Source organism: Leuciscus leuciscus (assembly GCF_965113295.1).
Source record: "Leuciscus leuciscus genome assembly, chromosome: 24".
NCBI classification, from domain to species: domain Eukaryota; kingdom Metazoa; phylum Chordata; class Actinopteri; order Cypriniformes; family Leuciscidae; genus Leuciscus; species Leuciscus leuciscus.
Genome location: NC_138723.1, coordinates 31,865,040 through 31,883,868, shown reverse-complemented (window position 1 = coordinate 31,883,868; position 18,829 = coordinate 31,865,040). Strand labels below are relative to the sequence as shown.

Below are 18,829 nucleotides of genomic sequence, written 5' to 3'. Positions count from 1 at the left end.
CGTGTTTCCATTGTGCGTCTTTTTAATTCGCAATTTCAATTTGCGCAATTTGAAGGGTAGCCTAATGGAAACGCGGCTAGTGTCTCTCCACAACTTGCAATGCGCATAAGCCGCGTAACCTTGTTCTCCGCAAGGCGACTTCGCTGCTTCGTCTTGATCCGATTCTGCTTTTTCTCCGGTGGTGGTGGAGCTGTCTGGACATCTGAGGCTTCAGGCGTTCCTGATTCACCATCGTCCGTCGCGTCTGGCCTCTGAAAAAAGCTTTTACGGCTAGTCTGCCTGGGCCTGGCCATATTTGAAACGTCTCACTCATTCGTTCGTTGTTTAGGTCTATATTACAGCCGTTTTAGGCGTGCGCTTTATTTGAAATGCAGCATGCGATGTTGTTTAATAACTTTCAAACGGTAGAGCCTGTTCCTTTATAACATAGCCAAAGGTCGGTGTATTTTTGTTTTATACATTTTAGGCTTATTCTCAAATTCAGATTGTGTTAGGGGGGCGGGATTATTAGGTAATTTTAATCGGACAATTTGACCGGAGAGATTTAATTTTGTCGGACATTTCATTTTTTTTCCGGCCAATGTCCGGTAATTACCGGACAACGGAAACCCTGGTGTGTGTGTGTGTGTGTGTGTGTGTAATGGGTAGGTTTAGGAGTCAGGTTAGTGTGTGTGTGTGTGTGTGTGATGGGTAGGTTTAGGAGTCAGGTTAGTGTGTGTGTGTGTGTGTGTGTGTGTGTGTGATGGGTAGGTTTAGGAATCAGGTTAGTGTGTGTGTGTGTGTGTGTGTGTGTGTGTGTGTGTGTGTGTGTGATGGGTAGGTTTAGGAGTCAGTTTAGTTTGAGTGTGTGATGGGTAGGTTTAGTAGTGGTGTGTAGGGCTGGGCGATAAATCGGTATCGGTATTTATCAACGGAACACCATTGTCGGTAACAAACCCCCCCCCCCATATTTTCATTAAAATGCGAGCGCATCGCCCGTAGATCTTAGGGGCTGTTTTCATATCGCATCTAAAAACGTGGTTAGTTGCATGTAATGTGTTAGGGTTAGTGGGCTAAAATGCTACTCATTATTTATTAGGGGTGTAACGATACACATATTCATATTGAACCGTTCGGTACGAGGCTTTCGGTTCGGTGTTCGGTACGCATTTTCAAACCGAATGGTTCGTTGGACCTTTTTTCCTGCCGACCAAAATTTCGTTATTTCAAATGTAGACGGGTCACGCGTGTGGCAAGCGCGCTCATAAGACCACAACATTGCCCAACATCAAATGGCAAACGTAAAGCAAGCGGAACGAAACTGCTCGTTATTGTGTGGTTGACGGACCGTTTATCAGTTTGGACCAGTGCAGCGCGAGCTGATCGTGATCATGTGACACTGGTAATACACAGCGCTAATAAGAGATCCAGTAAAGAAAGCATTTGAATTCCCCACAGAAGTAATAACATCGCTGCGAGATCTAGTGAGAAACATTGTGCCATGAATGAACTATCCAGTGTCCACAGATCATCATTCACCGTGGATTTACTGTAGTAACACTAACTGCACCCATGGAAAGGTTGGCAGTAATCGTACAATATTACATTTCATGTTTTCCAAGGAGCTGTTTTGTTTTATATGCTCCTAAGAAGAGTCAATTATAGCTCTAGAATTGCTCAAAGTAAAAAAAATATCATACTTAATGATGTTAGTTTGAATAAATAAAAAAAAATAAAAAATTAAAATCAAGGAAATTTCTCTGGCATTTCTTTCTTTTTGCTGTATCAAACGTACCGAACCGAACCGTGACACAAGTGTATCGAACCGAACCGTGAATTTTGTGAACCGTTACACCCCTAGTATTTAGTGCTTCACGCTCAGTTTGAGTCACTTTTAATAACTCTTTTTTTTTTTTTTTAAATCAAGGAAATTTCTCTGGCATTTCTTTCTTTTTGCTGTATTGAAAACATACAGAACCGCGACACCACTGTCGTATCAAACTCAACCGTGAATTTTGTGAACCATTACACCACTACTCTTTGACTGCTAAAACTAATATTTGTTATTTGCCTTAATAATGTGGATAAATAATAAAAACAGTGGTTTAAATTCAAACTTTCCTTTAAAAAAATGGTTATAAAAAATTTCAATAATTATCGATACCGAACGATATGAAACATTATATCATGATCATTGTTTAGCTTTATCGCACAGCCCTAGTGGTGTGTTTGTTGTTTTGAATGAGGTGATTATTGTTGTTATTGTTTTGTCTTGTGTTATCTATTTTTTGTGTATTAGGACCTCCTTGACATGTTGCTTCTCCAGTAAATGTATGGATTGAAGAAAAGAAAGAGAAAAAAAAAACGATATAAAAATGACAAAAATAGGGGTCGGGTTAGTATAAGGGGACAGAATATACAGTTTGGACGGTATAAAAACCATTACGTCTATGGAGGTCCTCACAAGTATAGCTAAACAAACCTGTGTGTGTGTGTGTGTATGCGTGTGTGTGTGTGTGTGTGATGGGTAGGTTTAGGGGTCGGGGTTAGTGTAAGGAGACAGAATAAACAGTTTGGACAGTATAAAACCATTACGTCAATGGAGAGTCCCCATTCAGACAGCTAAGTAAACGTGTGTGTGTGTGTGTGTATGTGTGTGTGTCTCATACGGTGGTCATGACTTTAAGGGAACCAGTTCTGAACCTCAGGATCTTCTTCTTGAGCGCGTGCGACGCCTTGATCTTTACGAAGGCTTTGGGTTGCAGGGCGTTTCCAGGCTGAGTGGGCGGAGCAAGCAGAGTGGGCGGAGCCAGTTGCTGTGGCCAGACCAATCCGCTGCTGTTTCCAGGCTGAGTGGGCGGAGCTAGCTGCTGTGGCCAGACCAATCCGCTGCTCCCATCAGAGTCGCTGGACCGTGAGCTGGACCCACGCGACTCGGCCTCGCTCAGACTCGATTCGGACTCGACTCGGTACACGCGAGGCTTACGGGAGCGTCTGATTGGCTGCTCTGCTTCATCCTGACTCAGTTCTAGCGTGGAGCGCCAGCGCCGGTGAGCGGATCCGCGGCGTGTTTTAGCCGTGACGTTCCTCTCCGCCGTGTTGTATTTGCGCTCTAGGTTGTTCTCAGATTGTGCGCGGCAGGTTTTTCTTCCGGGTTTCTTCGCCACGATCTTTTCCTCCGTGAAACGGCACTTCTTCGGCTTCCTCTCGGGTTTGTGCTCTAGAGCGCGACACGGCTGCGCTGGGATGTACTGCGCGTTCACCAGCTCGTCGGAGGAGTGTGTGTGTGTGTAGACATGCTGTGGGGATTCCACTTCGCTGCTGCTGGGAAAATCCAGAGATGTGGAGCGAATCCCGGCCCGGCTAATGCTACTCTGCCGGATCACTCTGGTTTCGGGACCCATGCTAGTGCGCGGAGGTTTGCTGGGTCTAGCATGAGGCGAGCGGCGCTGGATTAGCCCGATGATGTACGTCTCCACACGCTGAGCCTGTCTGTAGTCCTCAGCGCTGGGCTCTTCATCGGGCCAGACCCACGGCTCGTCTTCACTCACGCCCTCCAGCGCAGGAGAGGCTGCTGGGAAAGAGGGAGACACACACATCAGACCGACACAATGGCAGCCCAGCACACAATAGTCATCATTTCAGCGTCTAGATTAACTATAGACCCGATATAGTCTGGCTGTGAGTCACACACTTCCATCCAAAATAACCTTGAATTTGGTTACATGTCGTTTTTGCCAAAATAACTTGAGATTTATGATATTCCATCATGTAAGTCAACAGTGATCACAAGGTGTGTGGTTTCATTTCTTTGACATGTTATGTAACTGATGATAGTGTATTCTCGGGCGATGGGTTAGACGTCTATTAAATCTCCACTGACAGCCCAAACGTTGCCTTGTTCTAGTCTACACGTCTGGCTGTTTTTGGACGCTATTAGACGTCTTTTAAAGGGATACTCCAGGCGTAATGATATGACGCAGCGCCTGAAAATAGTCCCCAGCTCGGTAACTTCCAACGTGACCGGGACTAAGTTTGTCTAACCTATTAGACCTATTTTCAGGCGCTGCATCATATCATTACGCCTGCTGGACTCATGGTACGGCAGCAAAGTTTCTTGATTATTACGCAGGAATGAGAGTATAGTTCCTAGCCATATCAGCCTAGAAAATCGCAACTTTACATTTTCCGTCGGTCTTAGTACACGATGTAACTACAGAAGAGTCAAGTTTTAAATAGGAAAAATATCGAAACTCTTTGGTCATTTTTTTGAGAGAGATGCTAATGGTCCTGTCCGATTCAATGATCTATGCTAAGCTATGCTAAAAGTGGTACCGCCAGACCCGGAGATCGGCTAAATGGATTCGAAAATGGTAAGACTCAACTGTGTAACTCTGGGGGAGTTGTAAATTGAGCCTATTTCCAAAAAAAGTGAAGTATCCCTTTAAACGCAGAACTGCATGCTGGGAGGGAGAATCTTTATAATACTGGAAACAACTAAACAACACGACATCCTCACACTGAATGAATCACAGCTACTGTCAAACACTTTATAAAGCACATCTCATACACTAATGGAAAGTGCTTTACATAATAATAATAAAACAAAATGTGTGAGTGTGTGTCTGTGTGAGAGTGAGAGAGTTTGACTGTGTGTGTGCGTCTGTGTGTGTGAATGTGTGTGTGTGTGTCTATGTGTGTGTGTGTGTATGAGTGTGTCTATGTGTGTGTGAATGTGTGTGTGTGTGTCTATGTGTGTGAGTGTGTTCTCTAACAGAGCGGGTCTTTCTTCTCCTCAGTGTCACAGGTGTGTATATTCACACTGAAGCTTAAAGATCTCATGACTCTGTGTGTGTTTTCTGCAGTCTCTGCTTTAACCATTTCACTGCCAAAAAAAAACCCAGTTTACATTCTGGAATGTTTTAAAAAGTTGTCTGAAATTTTCGAATGCGTTTTTTAGTATTCGTGATTTGGTGGCTCGTTTGCGAAAACCGCAGAAAATCGAACCCGATCCAATTTTTTTTATGACAGACGACAGTTTCGGAGGCAGTGTGTAAACGTGATTGACACAACGTGAGGTCGTATTTATTTTTAAACTTACAAAAATTTCTGACTCACTTGTTTAGCGTTCATGTAAACACTACATTCAGATTCACCAATCGTAATGAATTCAGTTAGATTGAAACAAAAGGTGTGCATGTAAACAATGAATGGCGACTGCAGAAAGCAAAAGCCGAATCCCAGACATTTTGGACGATCTCGACGGTGTCCGGGAAAAAGAGGATGGTAACCCCGCTTTCTCCACAGAACAAGAGCCTGCTAGCTTAGCTTCCAAAGAAAGACGGCTGATACTATGTGTACATTCAGTGAGTGAGATCCCCCTATGGGCGGGCTGAACACATGCGGGACAGCTCCTCCTACTGGCTGTAGTCTCTCGCCTCTGGCCAAAAAATCCTCCGATGACGCAAAATGACGATTTTTGCGTCATCGGAGGATTTTTTCCAGACAAAAAATACATAAATCTCTCGTCTCAGGGGGATATGAGGGTATAAAGCACGGTAATTTGAAAATACTACAGGTTTTCTACTAATACAAAGCTTAATGCTAAATCCTGAAGTATACCTTTAAGAATGTTAAGCTATTTGTGCTGGAAAACAAGACAGAAACACTGAGGAAGAAAATATTTTCTTCACATTCAGTGAACTGGATCTCTATAACATTTGTGTGTATGTGTGTCTGTGTGTATTTATCTGAGTGTGTGTGTGTGTGTGTGTGTGTATATATGTGTGAGTGTGTGTATGTGTGTGTGTGAGTGTGTGTATACGTGTATGTGTGGGTGTGGGTGTGTGAGAGAGAGAGAGTGTGTGTGTGTGTGTGTGAGTGTGTATTGTGTGTATATGTGTGTGTGTGTGTGTGTGTGTGTGCGCAGAGCTGGCAGACAGGCGTGTGTGTGTGTGTGTTTGACGGGTGTATGAGTATATTTGGGTGGTCCACTTACCAACAGACTCGTGTCTCTCAGAGAGCCGGACGGGGCCGAGAGGACAAGGACCCTCAGTGTGTTCAGAGGAGCCTGATACACACACACACACACACACACACACACACACACACACACACACACACACACACACACACACACGTTACAGAGAAAACCCCTGAGTATATGAGATAATATACAGTCAGGCATTATTACAGAAGAATAAACTCTGATGATCAAGACACTAAAGTGAGCTTTTATCACCCTGAGGGGGATTATCCTGCATAACGACTGTACATAATCCCGCTTATTAGAGATATATTTACCAAATAAACAAATGAATGAATGTGAAATATTGATTAGAGTATAAATTATTTCGTTCTGTGAAAAGAGTCTGTCGAGAGACATGGGCTGATCAAAAACCCCAGACAGCGACAGTCAAGCTCCAAAAAACACACAAAAATATCATAAAATCACCATAAATAAATATGTTTCTGCACTGTGTTCCTGGACTGACGAATGGGGTTTCGCTTAGAAAGCCTATCACCTTCGAGTATTAGAAAACGAGCGGTGATGCTTTGGCCGGTGGCCAGGGTGAGCTGAGGGTTACGGTGTGGAACAACGCCCCGGCGATGCTTCCTCAGGCCACACCCCCCCTCCTGCGCCCCGCAACCCGTGAGTCTTCCGAGTCCCCTGATTGGTTTTTGGGGGCAGTCAGCACACCCCGCCAGTTCCTATGTTCCCCGTGTCTCATTCGGGGCTCCAAACAAGGACATGCACGGGGGTAGAGCTGACCCAGGGCTCTTCGATGAGCTCGCTCTCCGGGCGACGGAGGTGACTGCACGCTCCCTGGGTCAGGTGATGTCCACAGCAGTGGTCCAGGAGAGACACCTATGACTCAACCTGGCCGATAAGAGTCCGAGCGAACCCGTTTCCTCGACTCTCCCTTTTCGGCGGCGCGGTGGAGGACTTCGCCCAACAGTTCTCTTGTTAATTTATATGATAATATTATAAATCAGGAAACTAGATGAGTCAATGCGTACGAGTCGACAGTGTCTTGATTTGAGCTTATAGGTGAAACTGCAATGATTCTGATGACATGACAACAATCATTACAAGTTTGAGAAAAATAAACTGATTATCGGTTTAACCATCATCAAGCATGACTAAAATATAACAGGATAAGTTGACTAAATATGATAATAAAAAAATAAAAAATAAAAAAAGCCTGACAAAATTAACACTATTTTTAAACTGAGCAAGAAAAAACTAGTTGTGTCTGGTTGCATAAACTGCTTAGACTAGTCTTACTAGTCCTCTAATTTTCTCTTCAAGACTGGTCATAACTGTTTTACGTCAGTTACAATAAAAGGGTAGATTTGTCTAATTAAACGTAGAAGTGATGTTCCTTAATTTTTATTTTATTGTATTTTTTGTGATGTCTTGTTATATTTGTATTATAATGAAAATTCAATAAACAGAATTACAAAAAAAATACTGATTAGCTCTAACGAATTGCTAGTTGGTCTTATCAGCTGTGTTTGTGCAACTGGTATTGGATTTGGAATCAGTATCAAAGCAGCGAATCGAACATAAAAAACTGATATTGAGCCGTTCATATTCCATTCCCACCGTCAACCTCATCGATCACAGTAGTTTAGTGGAGAAAATGAATGGGATTTTGACTGTTGCGCTCTATCAAACCACAGAATGACCCCAGTGGCCAATCACATTCAAGCATCAGTAGGCTTTCCTGGAGCTCAGACAGTAGAGCGTTGGTGCTTGCAACACCAAGGTTGAACAAAAACAAGAACTAATAAGAACATAAATGTGTACCTTGACATGCAATGTAAGTCGCTTTGGGTAAAAGCGTCTGCCAAATGCATAAATGTAAATGTAAGCATCAGTGAGCGACATGTGATGATGTGGTTCTTGAGCCGTGATGTGGATGATGTGGTGTGTTTGGTACCTGAGCCGGGTCGAGTGTGTGACGCTTCAGTGAGAGTCTCGACGGCGTCCATCTTTAGCTCTCCGACCTGATGCTGCAGGAGCTTCATCAAACTCCACACGCCCTCCTGAAACACACACACACACACACACACACACACACACACACACACACATGATTTCAGGACAATCAGCTCACACACACATGATGAACCGGCCTCCTAAACACTAACAAGTCAAGTCACCTTCATTTATACAGCGCTTTAACAATACAGATGTTTCACAGCAGCTTTACAGAGATAATAGGAGATTACAGTAACAGAGAGTGTTTAGGCTTTACAGCAGATCGGTGGCCAGGTGGCCACTCGCTCACTCGCTCACTCACTCACTCACTCGCTCACACACACACACACTCACTCACTCACTCACTCACTCGCTCACACACACACACACACACTCACTCGCTCACACACACTCACTCACTCACTCGCTCGCTCGCTCACACACTCACTCACTCACTCGCTCGCTCACACACACACACACTCACTCACTCGCTCACACACACTCACTCACTCACTCACTCACTCGCTCGCTCGCTCGCTCACACACACACTCACTCACTCACTCACTCGCTCACACACACTCACTCACTCACTCACTCACTCACACACACACACACTCACTCACTCGCTCACAAACACTCACTCACTCACTCACTCACTCGCTCACACACTCACTCACTCACTCACTCGCTCACACACACACACACACTCACTCGCTCACACACACTCACTCACTCGCTCACACACACACACACACACACACACACACACTCACTCACTCACTCGCTCACACACACTCACTCACTCACTCGCTCGCTCGCTCACACACTCACTCACTCACTCACTCGCTCACACACACTCACTCACTCACTCACTCGCTCGCTCGCTCGCTCGCTCGCTCGCTCACACACACACTCACTCACTCACTCGCACTCACTCACTCGCTCGCTCGCTCGCTCGCTCGCTCACACACACACTCACTCACTCGCACTCACTCACTCGCTCGCTCGCGCGCGCACGCACGCACGCACACACACACACACTGTGAAACGAGCAGGTTTATTAAACTCAGATGAGTGCGGATGCAGAATCGGTTTCTGGGAACGAGGAACGTAACGTCCTGCGTGTAATTAAACGTGAACGTCTACATCTATGATGTCAGAGCCAAAATAAGTTCAGTTTAACTTGAAGAAATTAGGACAGAAATATATTACTGTACAGTAGAATGTACTAATAATGTAATAATAATACTGTTCATTAAAACATTCTTTTTTCAGGAATATCACAATTTTTCGTATGACTAAACCGACCCACCCTGAACATGATCTCTAGCACTTCAAGACTAGTTTAGTTTCAGACTCTGATTAATTAAAACCACATCAGCAGATCTAATCAGTACAGAAGTGTGTGTGTGTCCGACAGCTGACGACTGTGTGTGTGTGTGTGTGTGTTTTGGGGGAAGTGTTTACAGGTCAGATGTCAGTAGTGTGTGTGTGTGTTTACTAATGTCTCCTGGGCCCCCAAATAAGATCATGCTAAGGCTGTTAGCTTAACCTGATGAAGCGACTCATCGTCATGGAAACAGCGGCCGCATGAGATCCAACCAATCTGACAAAAGCATTTCACTGTCAATTATTCATATTGACTGATTTACTCAAGGACACAATCACACTAGAGATGTGACGGTGATAACATTCTCCCACCGGTTAATCGACTCGTGATATAAAATGTTTTAAAAAAAACATGCTTATCAAAAGCTGGTGCGGCCGTGTGCATTTTACTTTCACTTTTAAATTAGCATCAATTCACCCTTTGCAGGGGGTTTGATTGACATGCGATCTGACCAATCATAATCCACCATTTTGTCCAAAGCAGTCAGGAGAGTTAGAAGATTAACGTCGGTGGATTCACAAATCTATATGATCATTTAAGATTTTATTATTATGAGGACACTCGACGAAACGGAGATTTTAGCATAATTTGTGTGTTCTGAGAACTTGATACTGACGCTTGAATGGTTTAAAAGCATCTGCATTAATAAGAGCATGATCATACAGCGCTAGTCAACGGGTGACAGAAAAAAACGGAGATTACGTTAATTGCGTTAAATATTTGTAACGCTTTAAACTAACGCTTTGCGTCTGAACACCGTGGAACATCGGTAACACAGACTATTGTGGCAAGCCTAAATCACACTGAAGGTTGACAAGAGACACACACACACACACACACACACACACACACACACACACACACACACACACACACACACACACACAATCACTCAATCATACACACGCTCAGTGTTTATTCCTGGCATCAGCGCTGACAGCAATCTGACACAAGACAACAGCCGGAAACACTTGCCCTCGTTTCATCTGTGTGTGTGTGTGTGTTGTATAAACACAAGTGTGTGTGTTAGTGTAGTGCTGGTGGTCTCTGTGTGTGTGTGTGTGTGTGTGTGTGTGTAGTGCTGGTGGTCCTGCGCTCTGATTGGCTAGTTCTGCTGTAATTAACGGCTTGTGTTTCTCCTGCAGATTCAGAAGTGAAGGAATAATTGCAGCGTTCAAACGAGAGTGTGTGTGTGTGTGTGTGTGTGTGTGTGTGTGTGTGTGAATAATTGATGAGAAGAAAAGGTTAAATTGCTGAGGAGCTCGGCTGAGCTTCTCCTCTGACTGTGATCTGTGTTTTATCTCGTTATATCAGCTTTATTTCTGCAGCGCTTTAACAGTACAGATCATGTCAAAGCAGCTTCACAGAAGACATCAGAGTCGTAACTCAGATCAATTCAGTTTCTTTAGATGTTAATGTATTAACAACTGATTCCCTCCGTCTTAATGCTGCTTTACTGTCTGAAATAACTGTTCACAACATCGTGATCATTAATGAATGATGTAATACTTCTACTGTAATAAATATCACCTGTTCCCAGAGATTTCTCTTTCAAAGCTCAGGCCATTTATTTGAGTTTTTCATTATATTTCATTCCTGTATCAGCTTTGTTGCTGAGTTAAAAAAAAAAAAAAATCAAGACTGATCAATATGACTATATAGTTGTCATCCATATGAAATGGTAACACTGTGCAAGTAAGTTTGTACAGTATAAGGTTCCATTTAACATTAGTTATCAATGATAAATATTTCCAAGCACTTATTAATCTTAGTTTAAGTACAATATTAAAGTGTTATTAAAAAATAACATTTTTAAAATCATAAGTTGTATATGTCAATATTATTTAATTTACCTTACTTAGCCTCTGTGTGTGTGAGTGTGTGTGTGTGTTGTCTTCAGATCCAGAACCCTCATCAAACACCATCAGATCAAATCACATAAACAGACTCAGGTTGGGGAAAACTGACACTGACACAAACACTTAAAGGAGTCATGATGTTCATTTGTTTCTTTTAATGGCAGCAGTGAATATATTAACTGAACAATTTATTCGATTTTTTATCTTTTTAAAATTTTGACTTTTGCAAATAACCTTTGTTAAATTTATAGAAGTATTTGTTAATATTAATGGACCAGAGCTTAAATAGTTGTATTTTTTAACTAACAACAATTTTTTTTTTTTATAAATACTAACAAATATATTGCTCATTCATTGTTCGTTAATGTTAGATAATACATTTATATGATAAACAAATTTTAAATGGGCTTTTTTTGTGAGACGTTTTTTTTTCTATGATGCATTTATTGGAGAGAATAATCCTGTCAGACGCAGCACTGCTGTGAACATCATCATGTGCGCAGGACATTCCCATATAACACAGAGCGGCCTGCATAGTGTATTAAATATCTCGTCTTATTTAATCAGCAGATTTACAATGTCCTGACTAAAAACATTTTAAACACACATATGTAAATAGTAAGCGGCATGTAATTCATTAATATACATTTTATTGTTAAAGAAATTACAGGTTTCAGTTACCCGTCATGTAATTACCACAATATATTATGAATAAGTTAGGCCGTACGTCATCCGGTGATGACTGGACTGGACTTTTGATGCTTGTCAGGGGCAGGATGTGCATGTTTACACTGTCAGTGAAATGTGACCCAATTCCGATTTTTTGCTCAAATGTGACACAGATCCGATGTGTTCTATGACCGTGTAAACAGGAAAAAAACGCATGTATTCGGATATTTCGAGATCGGTTTCAGGCCTCATTCATATGTGGAAATAAATCGGATATGTGCCGATGCAACTGTCATGTAAACGGGCAGATCGGGTTTTCTGAGGCATTAGGCGACGTCTCCGCGGTTTAATGACGAGAGAAACCCCGACGCGCATCTGCAAAGGGACGGATGGCCCGACGAAACGCTGTGTCGTTGTAGGAGAGGAATGTGGACAAACGTTGACACAACATATTGTTGTACACAACAAAATTTCTGACCCACTGCTCCTCATTAAAGCCAATATTTAAAGCCAATATTCTCCCACCAGTCCTGAGATCTCTCTCTCACACACACATTAACTGAAGCATGTGTGCAATGATGGCACTTTTCGTCCTCCTTTGCCTCATAATCATGGTGATGTTTGGCGGACTTCGCATATATCGCAGAGCTAGCATCTAACATATTTCGCGTCCGCCCATCTGTGAAAGAGAATTTAACCCGTTAAGCATGCGCGATGTTTCAGATCGTATGGCAAGTGTAAACACATGAACCGGATATGGGTCACAGTTGAAAGAACGTGTAAACGGACGGTCAAAAAAATCGGATAAAGTAACAAATCAGAATTGGGCATCAAGACCTGCAGTGTAAACGAGGAGCAGGAGAGCTACTCCGGCTGCTACTCGCAGTAGAGCGAGTGTTGCCATCTTCAGTTCCCTGTGTTTAAAAAACGCAAATATTTTTGTCTGGTTTTCATCTGGTTGACGTGACATATTTCCCGCCGCGAGCTCTCTGTCCGCTAGTGCTCATCTGTATGTGACGCAAGTGTTTGTTTGTGTGTGAGTGTGCGCGCGTGCGCACTCATTGGGATAATTGTAAACGCGCAAACACAGACAGAAAAGACATGTCATCGTGGAAATAAGATAAATAACATATTACTTAAGGGCTATTTAGTTTGTTTAATAAAATAACAAATTGTTAAAGAAAAATAAAGAAAATCAAATCAAATTTACTTGACCTTCAAGGGGGGCGGGGCGAGCCGTTAGGAGGGCGGGGCACCCCCCTTATATAATGGTAGGGGAAACACCGAAGCCACGTCCCAAAACACAATTTTATGAAGCCGATATCACAGCACAAAACTGAATTTTCCTTATTTGAAGTGATTCCAATCATATTTCAAGCAATTTAAAGCCATCATGTTGAACAGTGCGCATCTGAAGTGTCTCAGCTTAAGGAAATAATACATTATTTATCGGCTTTAATATATCGGACAAATTTTCGGCCGATATCGATATGGTGGCCGATATATTGTGCATCTCTTTTTTTAACTAATGTAGTAAACTAATGCTAACAAATATAACCTTATTTTAATGATTATTGAAGAGCAGGACCTGTGAAAGATTCAACCAAACACTTTCTGTGGCTCAACAATATGAACATTATTCTTATATTATGCTTATGATATTCTTCACACTTTAGTCTGGGGGGAAAAAACAACAAATTTCGCGAATGATCAAGACAATTGTGTTCTGCTTTCCTGTAGGAGAATAAACTCATGGCACTAAAACACACTATTACTAAAGCCGTAAATATAATGGCGGGTTGTTTCAACGGTCAAATATGGACAAACCCAACCGTTGGTTTTAAATTTTAAATTAAACTTTTGAATCCAACGGGTTTGTCCATATTTGACCGTTGAAACAACCCGCCATTTTTTATAGTGTTGTTTTTTATAGGAAATTAATATTTAAGGCTTTATACTTAATATAACTCTCGTTGTTTCAAATGTGAAAACGGTTGAAAACGGTTTCTACACGTTTCTTGTTTCGACGGTTGGGTTTGTCCATATTTGACCGTTGGAACAACCCGCCATTTTTTAGAGAGTTGAGTTTAGAGGAAATTAATATTTAAGTCTTTATACTTCAAATTATGTGTGGAATTTATGAGTGAAAACAGTTTCTACACCGTTTCTTGTTTCAACGGTTGGGTTTGTCCATATTTGACCGTTGGAACAACCCAGCATGTTTTAGAGAGTTGAGATTAAAGGAAATTAATATTTATTTTATGTCTTTATACTTCAAATTATTTGTGGAATTTCTGAGTGAAAACGGTTTCTGCACGTTTCTTTTTTTTCAGTGTAGGAGAACACCACAAAACTATATTAAAAAAATCGTGTTTTCTTTAAGTTTTTTAAAAGGATTAATATGTGAAGATTCGTTATGAAGCCTAAAACATCTCCCTCGCGTATTTAACAAATTAAACTCCTTCTCCAGTGTTTCTAAAGTGTATAAAGATATCCGTGAAGAAGGCTTACCGGTGGCGGGCACCTCGGGTTCGGGTTCGGGTTCGGTTCCGGTTCGGGTGCGTGTAGCGCGAGCGCGCTGATGACCAACGCCTCGTGCCTGCGCTTGAGCAGCTCGAGCTCGCAGATTCCCGCCAGGCTGAGCTCGAGCCGCTGCTTCTGTCTCCCGCGCTCCGACGAGAACAAACGGAACATTATTAACGACTCCTTCACCGCAATCACATCTAAAGAGGAGGAAAACCGCACACTTAATGTTACACTACACCGACAGCCGTTTTTAATGAAGTAAATGTGGTATCCATGATGAAATCCTGTCAGTTTGAGAGTTGAGAGAGTTAACGGTTCCTCTCCTCCTCACGAGCTGCAGGATTCCAGACTTTCCCGTCTCACAGCTGTCAAGAGCTCATTAGCATATTCTGACCTTGCGCTTTTCATTGGCTGCAGACTTTCTCCGCAAATTAATATTTTTAATAGCCCCGCCCTCTTGAGGACCCAGAGCCGTTAAAAATAAATAAACGTATCCAACTTTATAAAACATATAAAATTAATACATTTATAAATAAATATATAAATGCGATAGTAAATAAATACATGAGGGAATAAATACATAAATATAAATTAAGGCATAAATACAAAAATACATGAAAAAATAAATGAACGAGCAAATAAAAGTTTAAATAAATTAAGAATAAACACAGAAAATAGCTACTAAATAAAGGAATAGTAATGCAAAAATAAAACCGGGATTATATTTAATTAAAAATGAATTATATTTGTGTGGTCAAGTCATTTATTTCTTTATTTATTTTCCTATATTCAATTCAATTAAGTTTATTTTTATTTATTCTGGTTTGGAATGAAAATACTAATAGATGCCAGATACTGATATTAAAATGACATGTGGATAAAAATCAGTTTCTTTATATTTAGATAATTATTTTACATTTTCATTTCCTTTCCTTTTACTGAATGGTATGAACGTTTAAAACATGACAAGTATAATATCAAATAAATGAATAAAAACAGCGGATTAAAAACATTATATCTAATTCATGAAGAAATGTAATGTTATGTGACTGAAGTTCGCTGGTGGTTTATGGTGTCATAGCGCCACCTATCTGAATCACATGATCATTACAGAAATATACACTTACATAAAACCAGCATGATCTCAGAGTAATGTATGTAGAACAACATTTACAGTTTATAATAATAAACACAAAATGTGTTCAAGATAAATATACTGCAAAATCAATGTTCACGACACAAAATCAGCAATACGCTTGAAGCATTTGAATTTATGTTGCTCTGATTTCATCAATATTTGTATAAGAGTATTCATTTTATTTAAAGATCTCAATGAGAATTAGCATTTCTGTTAAATCTTTATATTTTTAGCTAATTTATCTAGTCTTGATATCAGATAGACTGATATACTGTATTTATTATGTACATATAGGCCTATTAGTTATTTCACTGTTAGGATGCAATGACTAAGGATAGGATAAATGATGCATATTGCATTTAAATTAAAAATATATATTTTAGTAATATCATGACATTCCCTTCAGCCAATAAAGTGACAATTTAGTGATATCAGAAAATACGTTCAATAGTAAGAAAGGAATGAAGAGGAATGTGAGTGAAGTTTCAGACAATTTTCCAATAGGACAAAGTCAGTTACAAATGATGCACGCTAAAAAATGTGATCTGTGATCTCATCATTTTTGACACACACACACACACACACACACACACACACACACACACACACACACACACACACACACACACACACACACACACACACACACACACACACACACACACACACACACACACACATGTGGTTTGCTTTTCTCAGTCAACTCATAGTGGGTTTGCATCTACAGAGTGTTACTCCAGGTCATGGTGATGGTGGCTTTGATGTGTGTTGGCGCTCTGCTTTTCGTGTTCCTCAAGTCCTCAAGCACAGCAGTGGCAGTAACTCAGTGTTGTGTGTAACGCGTTACAAAGTAACGCGTTACAGTAACGTAACTACTTTTTTGGGTAAAAAGTAGTGTAACGCGTTACTACAAAAAATTTGGTAACGAAACGTAGTTCCTTTTTCAATTCGGCGCAACGTTACTTTTCCCATGGATATATTTGACAGCGACACTGCCTCAGCTGCGCGCTTGAGAGAAGAGAACTGTTGAGAACTGAAGAAAACTATTTAGTTTCATATTTATGTTTAAATTAAATTAAATAAAAAAATTGCGCAATATATCGGGAGACAAATGGAGTGTGGAGACATGATTTTGACCACTTTATTAAGTTTGTTTTTGTAGAAAACCTGTATTTAAAGTGAATTTCGTTTTGTATTAATTGTATCTTAATTTTAATCAATGTTTTATCAACCAGTTGGCTGAATTAAATAAGAAGTAAATTAAAGAAAACTATTTAGTTTCATATTTATGTTTAAATAAAATAAATAAATAAATAATTTAATCTATGTTGATTATATGAAAAGTGAAAAGCGTGAGTAAGATCATAATTTTGTGCAATATATCGGGAGATAAATGGAGTGGGCAGACATGATTTAGACCACTTTATTAAGTTTGTTTTTGTAGAAAGACTTTCTTTAAAACGAATTTCGTTTTGTATTAATTGTATCTTAATTTTAATCAATGTTTTACCAACCAATTAATTGCCTGATTTTAATAAATAAGTAAATATGGCATGCAAAATAATCATGACGGCACCAGCGCGTGAACTGGAGCTCCTCTCCATACTGTAAATTAACCGAAACTCATAAGCTACTTGTCTCACAGACCTGAGAAATATATAGAAAGCTTGAATATGTATACTTAAAAAAAAAAAAAAAAATGTTTCTCTCAAAATCTCTTTTTTTTCTCCTACTCCCTTGATAGAGTGAGTCGTATGTCTGAAAACTAAGCTTATGTCTTCTATATCATTTTGTCCTATGTTATCAAGACGCGATTCGCACCGGTGTTAGAGAGCAGGGAAGCTTTATAGGCTGTTGCCGAAATTTAAAGTTCGGTGGATAGGGGAAGCGGAGCGGAGAGAAGTGGCGCGAGCACACGGCTCATCGCGGAGTGTCGCACTCTACCCCATGATGCAGAGCCGGCTGAGAATAAAAGTTGCCGCACACAGCAGTGCAAATGAGAAGGACTTTTTTTCTTTTGAAATTGATACTATTTTTTATAATAAAGAGCACAAAATAATTACCTGTTAGCCTATGTCCTCCATTGTATAACTTTATGTCTACATATTTAGGAACAGATATTGGGTTCTGCCCAAAGTCAAGCAACATAAAAGTAACGTAAAAGTAACGAGTAACGTAAAAAGTTACTTTCCAAATGGGGTAACTAAGTAAAGTAACGGATTACTTTTTTAAAAAGTAACGAGTAACGAGCAAACACTACTTTTTAAAAGTAACTTCCCCAACACTGGGTGAGATACAGCGCTAACAGAACATGTCTTTCTTCAAAACATCTTCTGTTGAAGTTCTGCAAGAGTTCAATAAATCGATAATTAAATCGCTATGTTCTTATCAGGTTCTGCTCCTCACCGAAGGACAATATCAAACCCAGTGCAGCGACGACAGCAAATCTCATTCATAATTAATAACGTTGTTTTAACATCAGTGTTATTTTAGAATCATTGAGATACTATTTTTATACACATCAGGGCCATATTCCAGGATGACAATATCAAGATTCATCACTTAATGGAAATAAATGTTGTGATGTTTTTGGTCAGGATCTTGTATTGACAAGAGTCCAGCACTCTATAAAGTCTCCTCCAGCACAACCTAAAGACTTTTAAACTCTGGACTCAGAGGAGCCGATCCATGTGTGGAAATGATTCTTCATGCTCCTCCAAACCATTCTTTCACAATCTGAGCCTGATGAATCTTGACATTGTAATCCTGGAATATGGCCATGATGTGTCTTCCTACATGTTTAAAAAAAGGAAAAGCTACACACTCCATCAATTAGGGTTAGAAAGGGTTGATCCAATATACACACACCTAAAGGATTATTAGGAACACCTGTTCAATTTCTCATTAATGCAATTATCTAATCAACCAATCACATGGCAGTTGCTTCAATGCATTTAGGGGTGTGGTCCTGATCAAGACAATCTCCTGAACTCCAAACTGAATGTCAGAATGGGAAAGAAAGGTGATTTAAGCAATTTTGAGCGTGGCATGGTTGTTGGTGCCAGACGGGCCGGTCTGAGTATTTCACAATCTGCTCAGTTACTGGGATTTTCACGCACAACCATTTCTAGGGTTTACAAAGAATGGTGTGAAAAGGGAAAAACATCCAGTATGCGGCAGTCCTGTGGGCGAAAATGCCTTGTTGATGCTAGAGGTCAGAGGAGAATGGGCCGACTGATTCAAGCTGATAGAAGAGCAACTTTGACTGAAATAATCACTC

At 40.6% G+C, this 18,829-nt stretch overlaps 1 protein-coding gene and 1 long non-coding RNA gene across 3 annotated transcripts in view; one reads left to right on the top strand and one right to left on the bottom strand.

Annotated features, from left to right (window-relative positions):
• The window catches only part of LOC309489821, a 5,895-nt gene extending 4,969 nt beyond the window's left edge, over positions 1-926 (top strand). Inside the window, exons 3-4 of the long non-coding RNA XR_014202517.1 lie at positions 1-746; positions 821-926. The exon at positions 1-746 is cut by the window's left edge and continues 2,733 nt beyond it. This is a non-coding gene — a long non-coding RNA (uncharacterized lncRNA). The remainder of the gene's footprint in view (positions 747-820) is intronic.
• A 1,362-nt stretch (positions 927-2,288) lies between these two features.
• Positions 2,289-14,780, bottom strand: dact3a (dishevelled-binding antagonist of beta-catenin 3a). Of its 2 annotated transcripts, none has more exons than XM_082158690.1 (4): positions 14,397-14,780; positions 7,926-8,031; positions 5,978-6,049; positions 2,289-3,553 (listed from the first exon to the last, which is right to left on the bottom strand). In XM_082158690.1, exons 1-4 carry the CDS (start codon positions 14,577-14,579, stop codon positions 2,643-2,645), a joined length of 1,272 nt encoding a protein of 423 aa, XP_082014816.1. In that variant the 5' UTR covers positions 14,580-14,780; the 3' UTR covers positions 2,289-2,642. The 2 variants fall into 2 exon arrangements, with proteins under 2 accessions (XP_082014816.1, XP_082014817.1); XM_082158691.1 differs by having other exon boundaries at positions 2,289-3,550.
• Between the last annotated feature and the right edge of the window lie 4,049 nt (positions 14,781-18,829).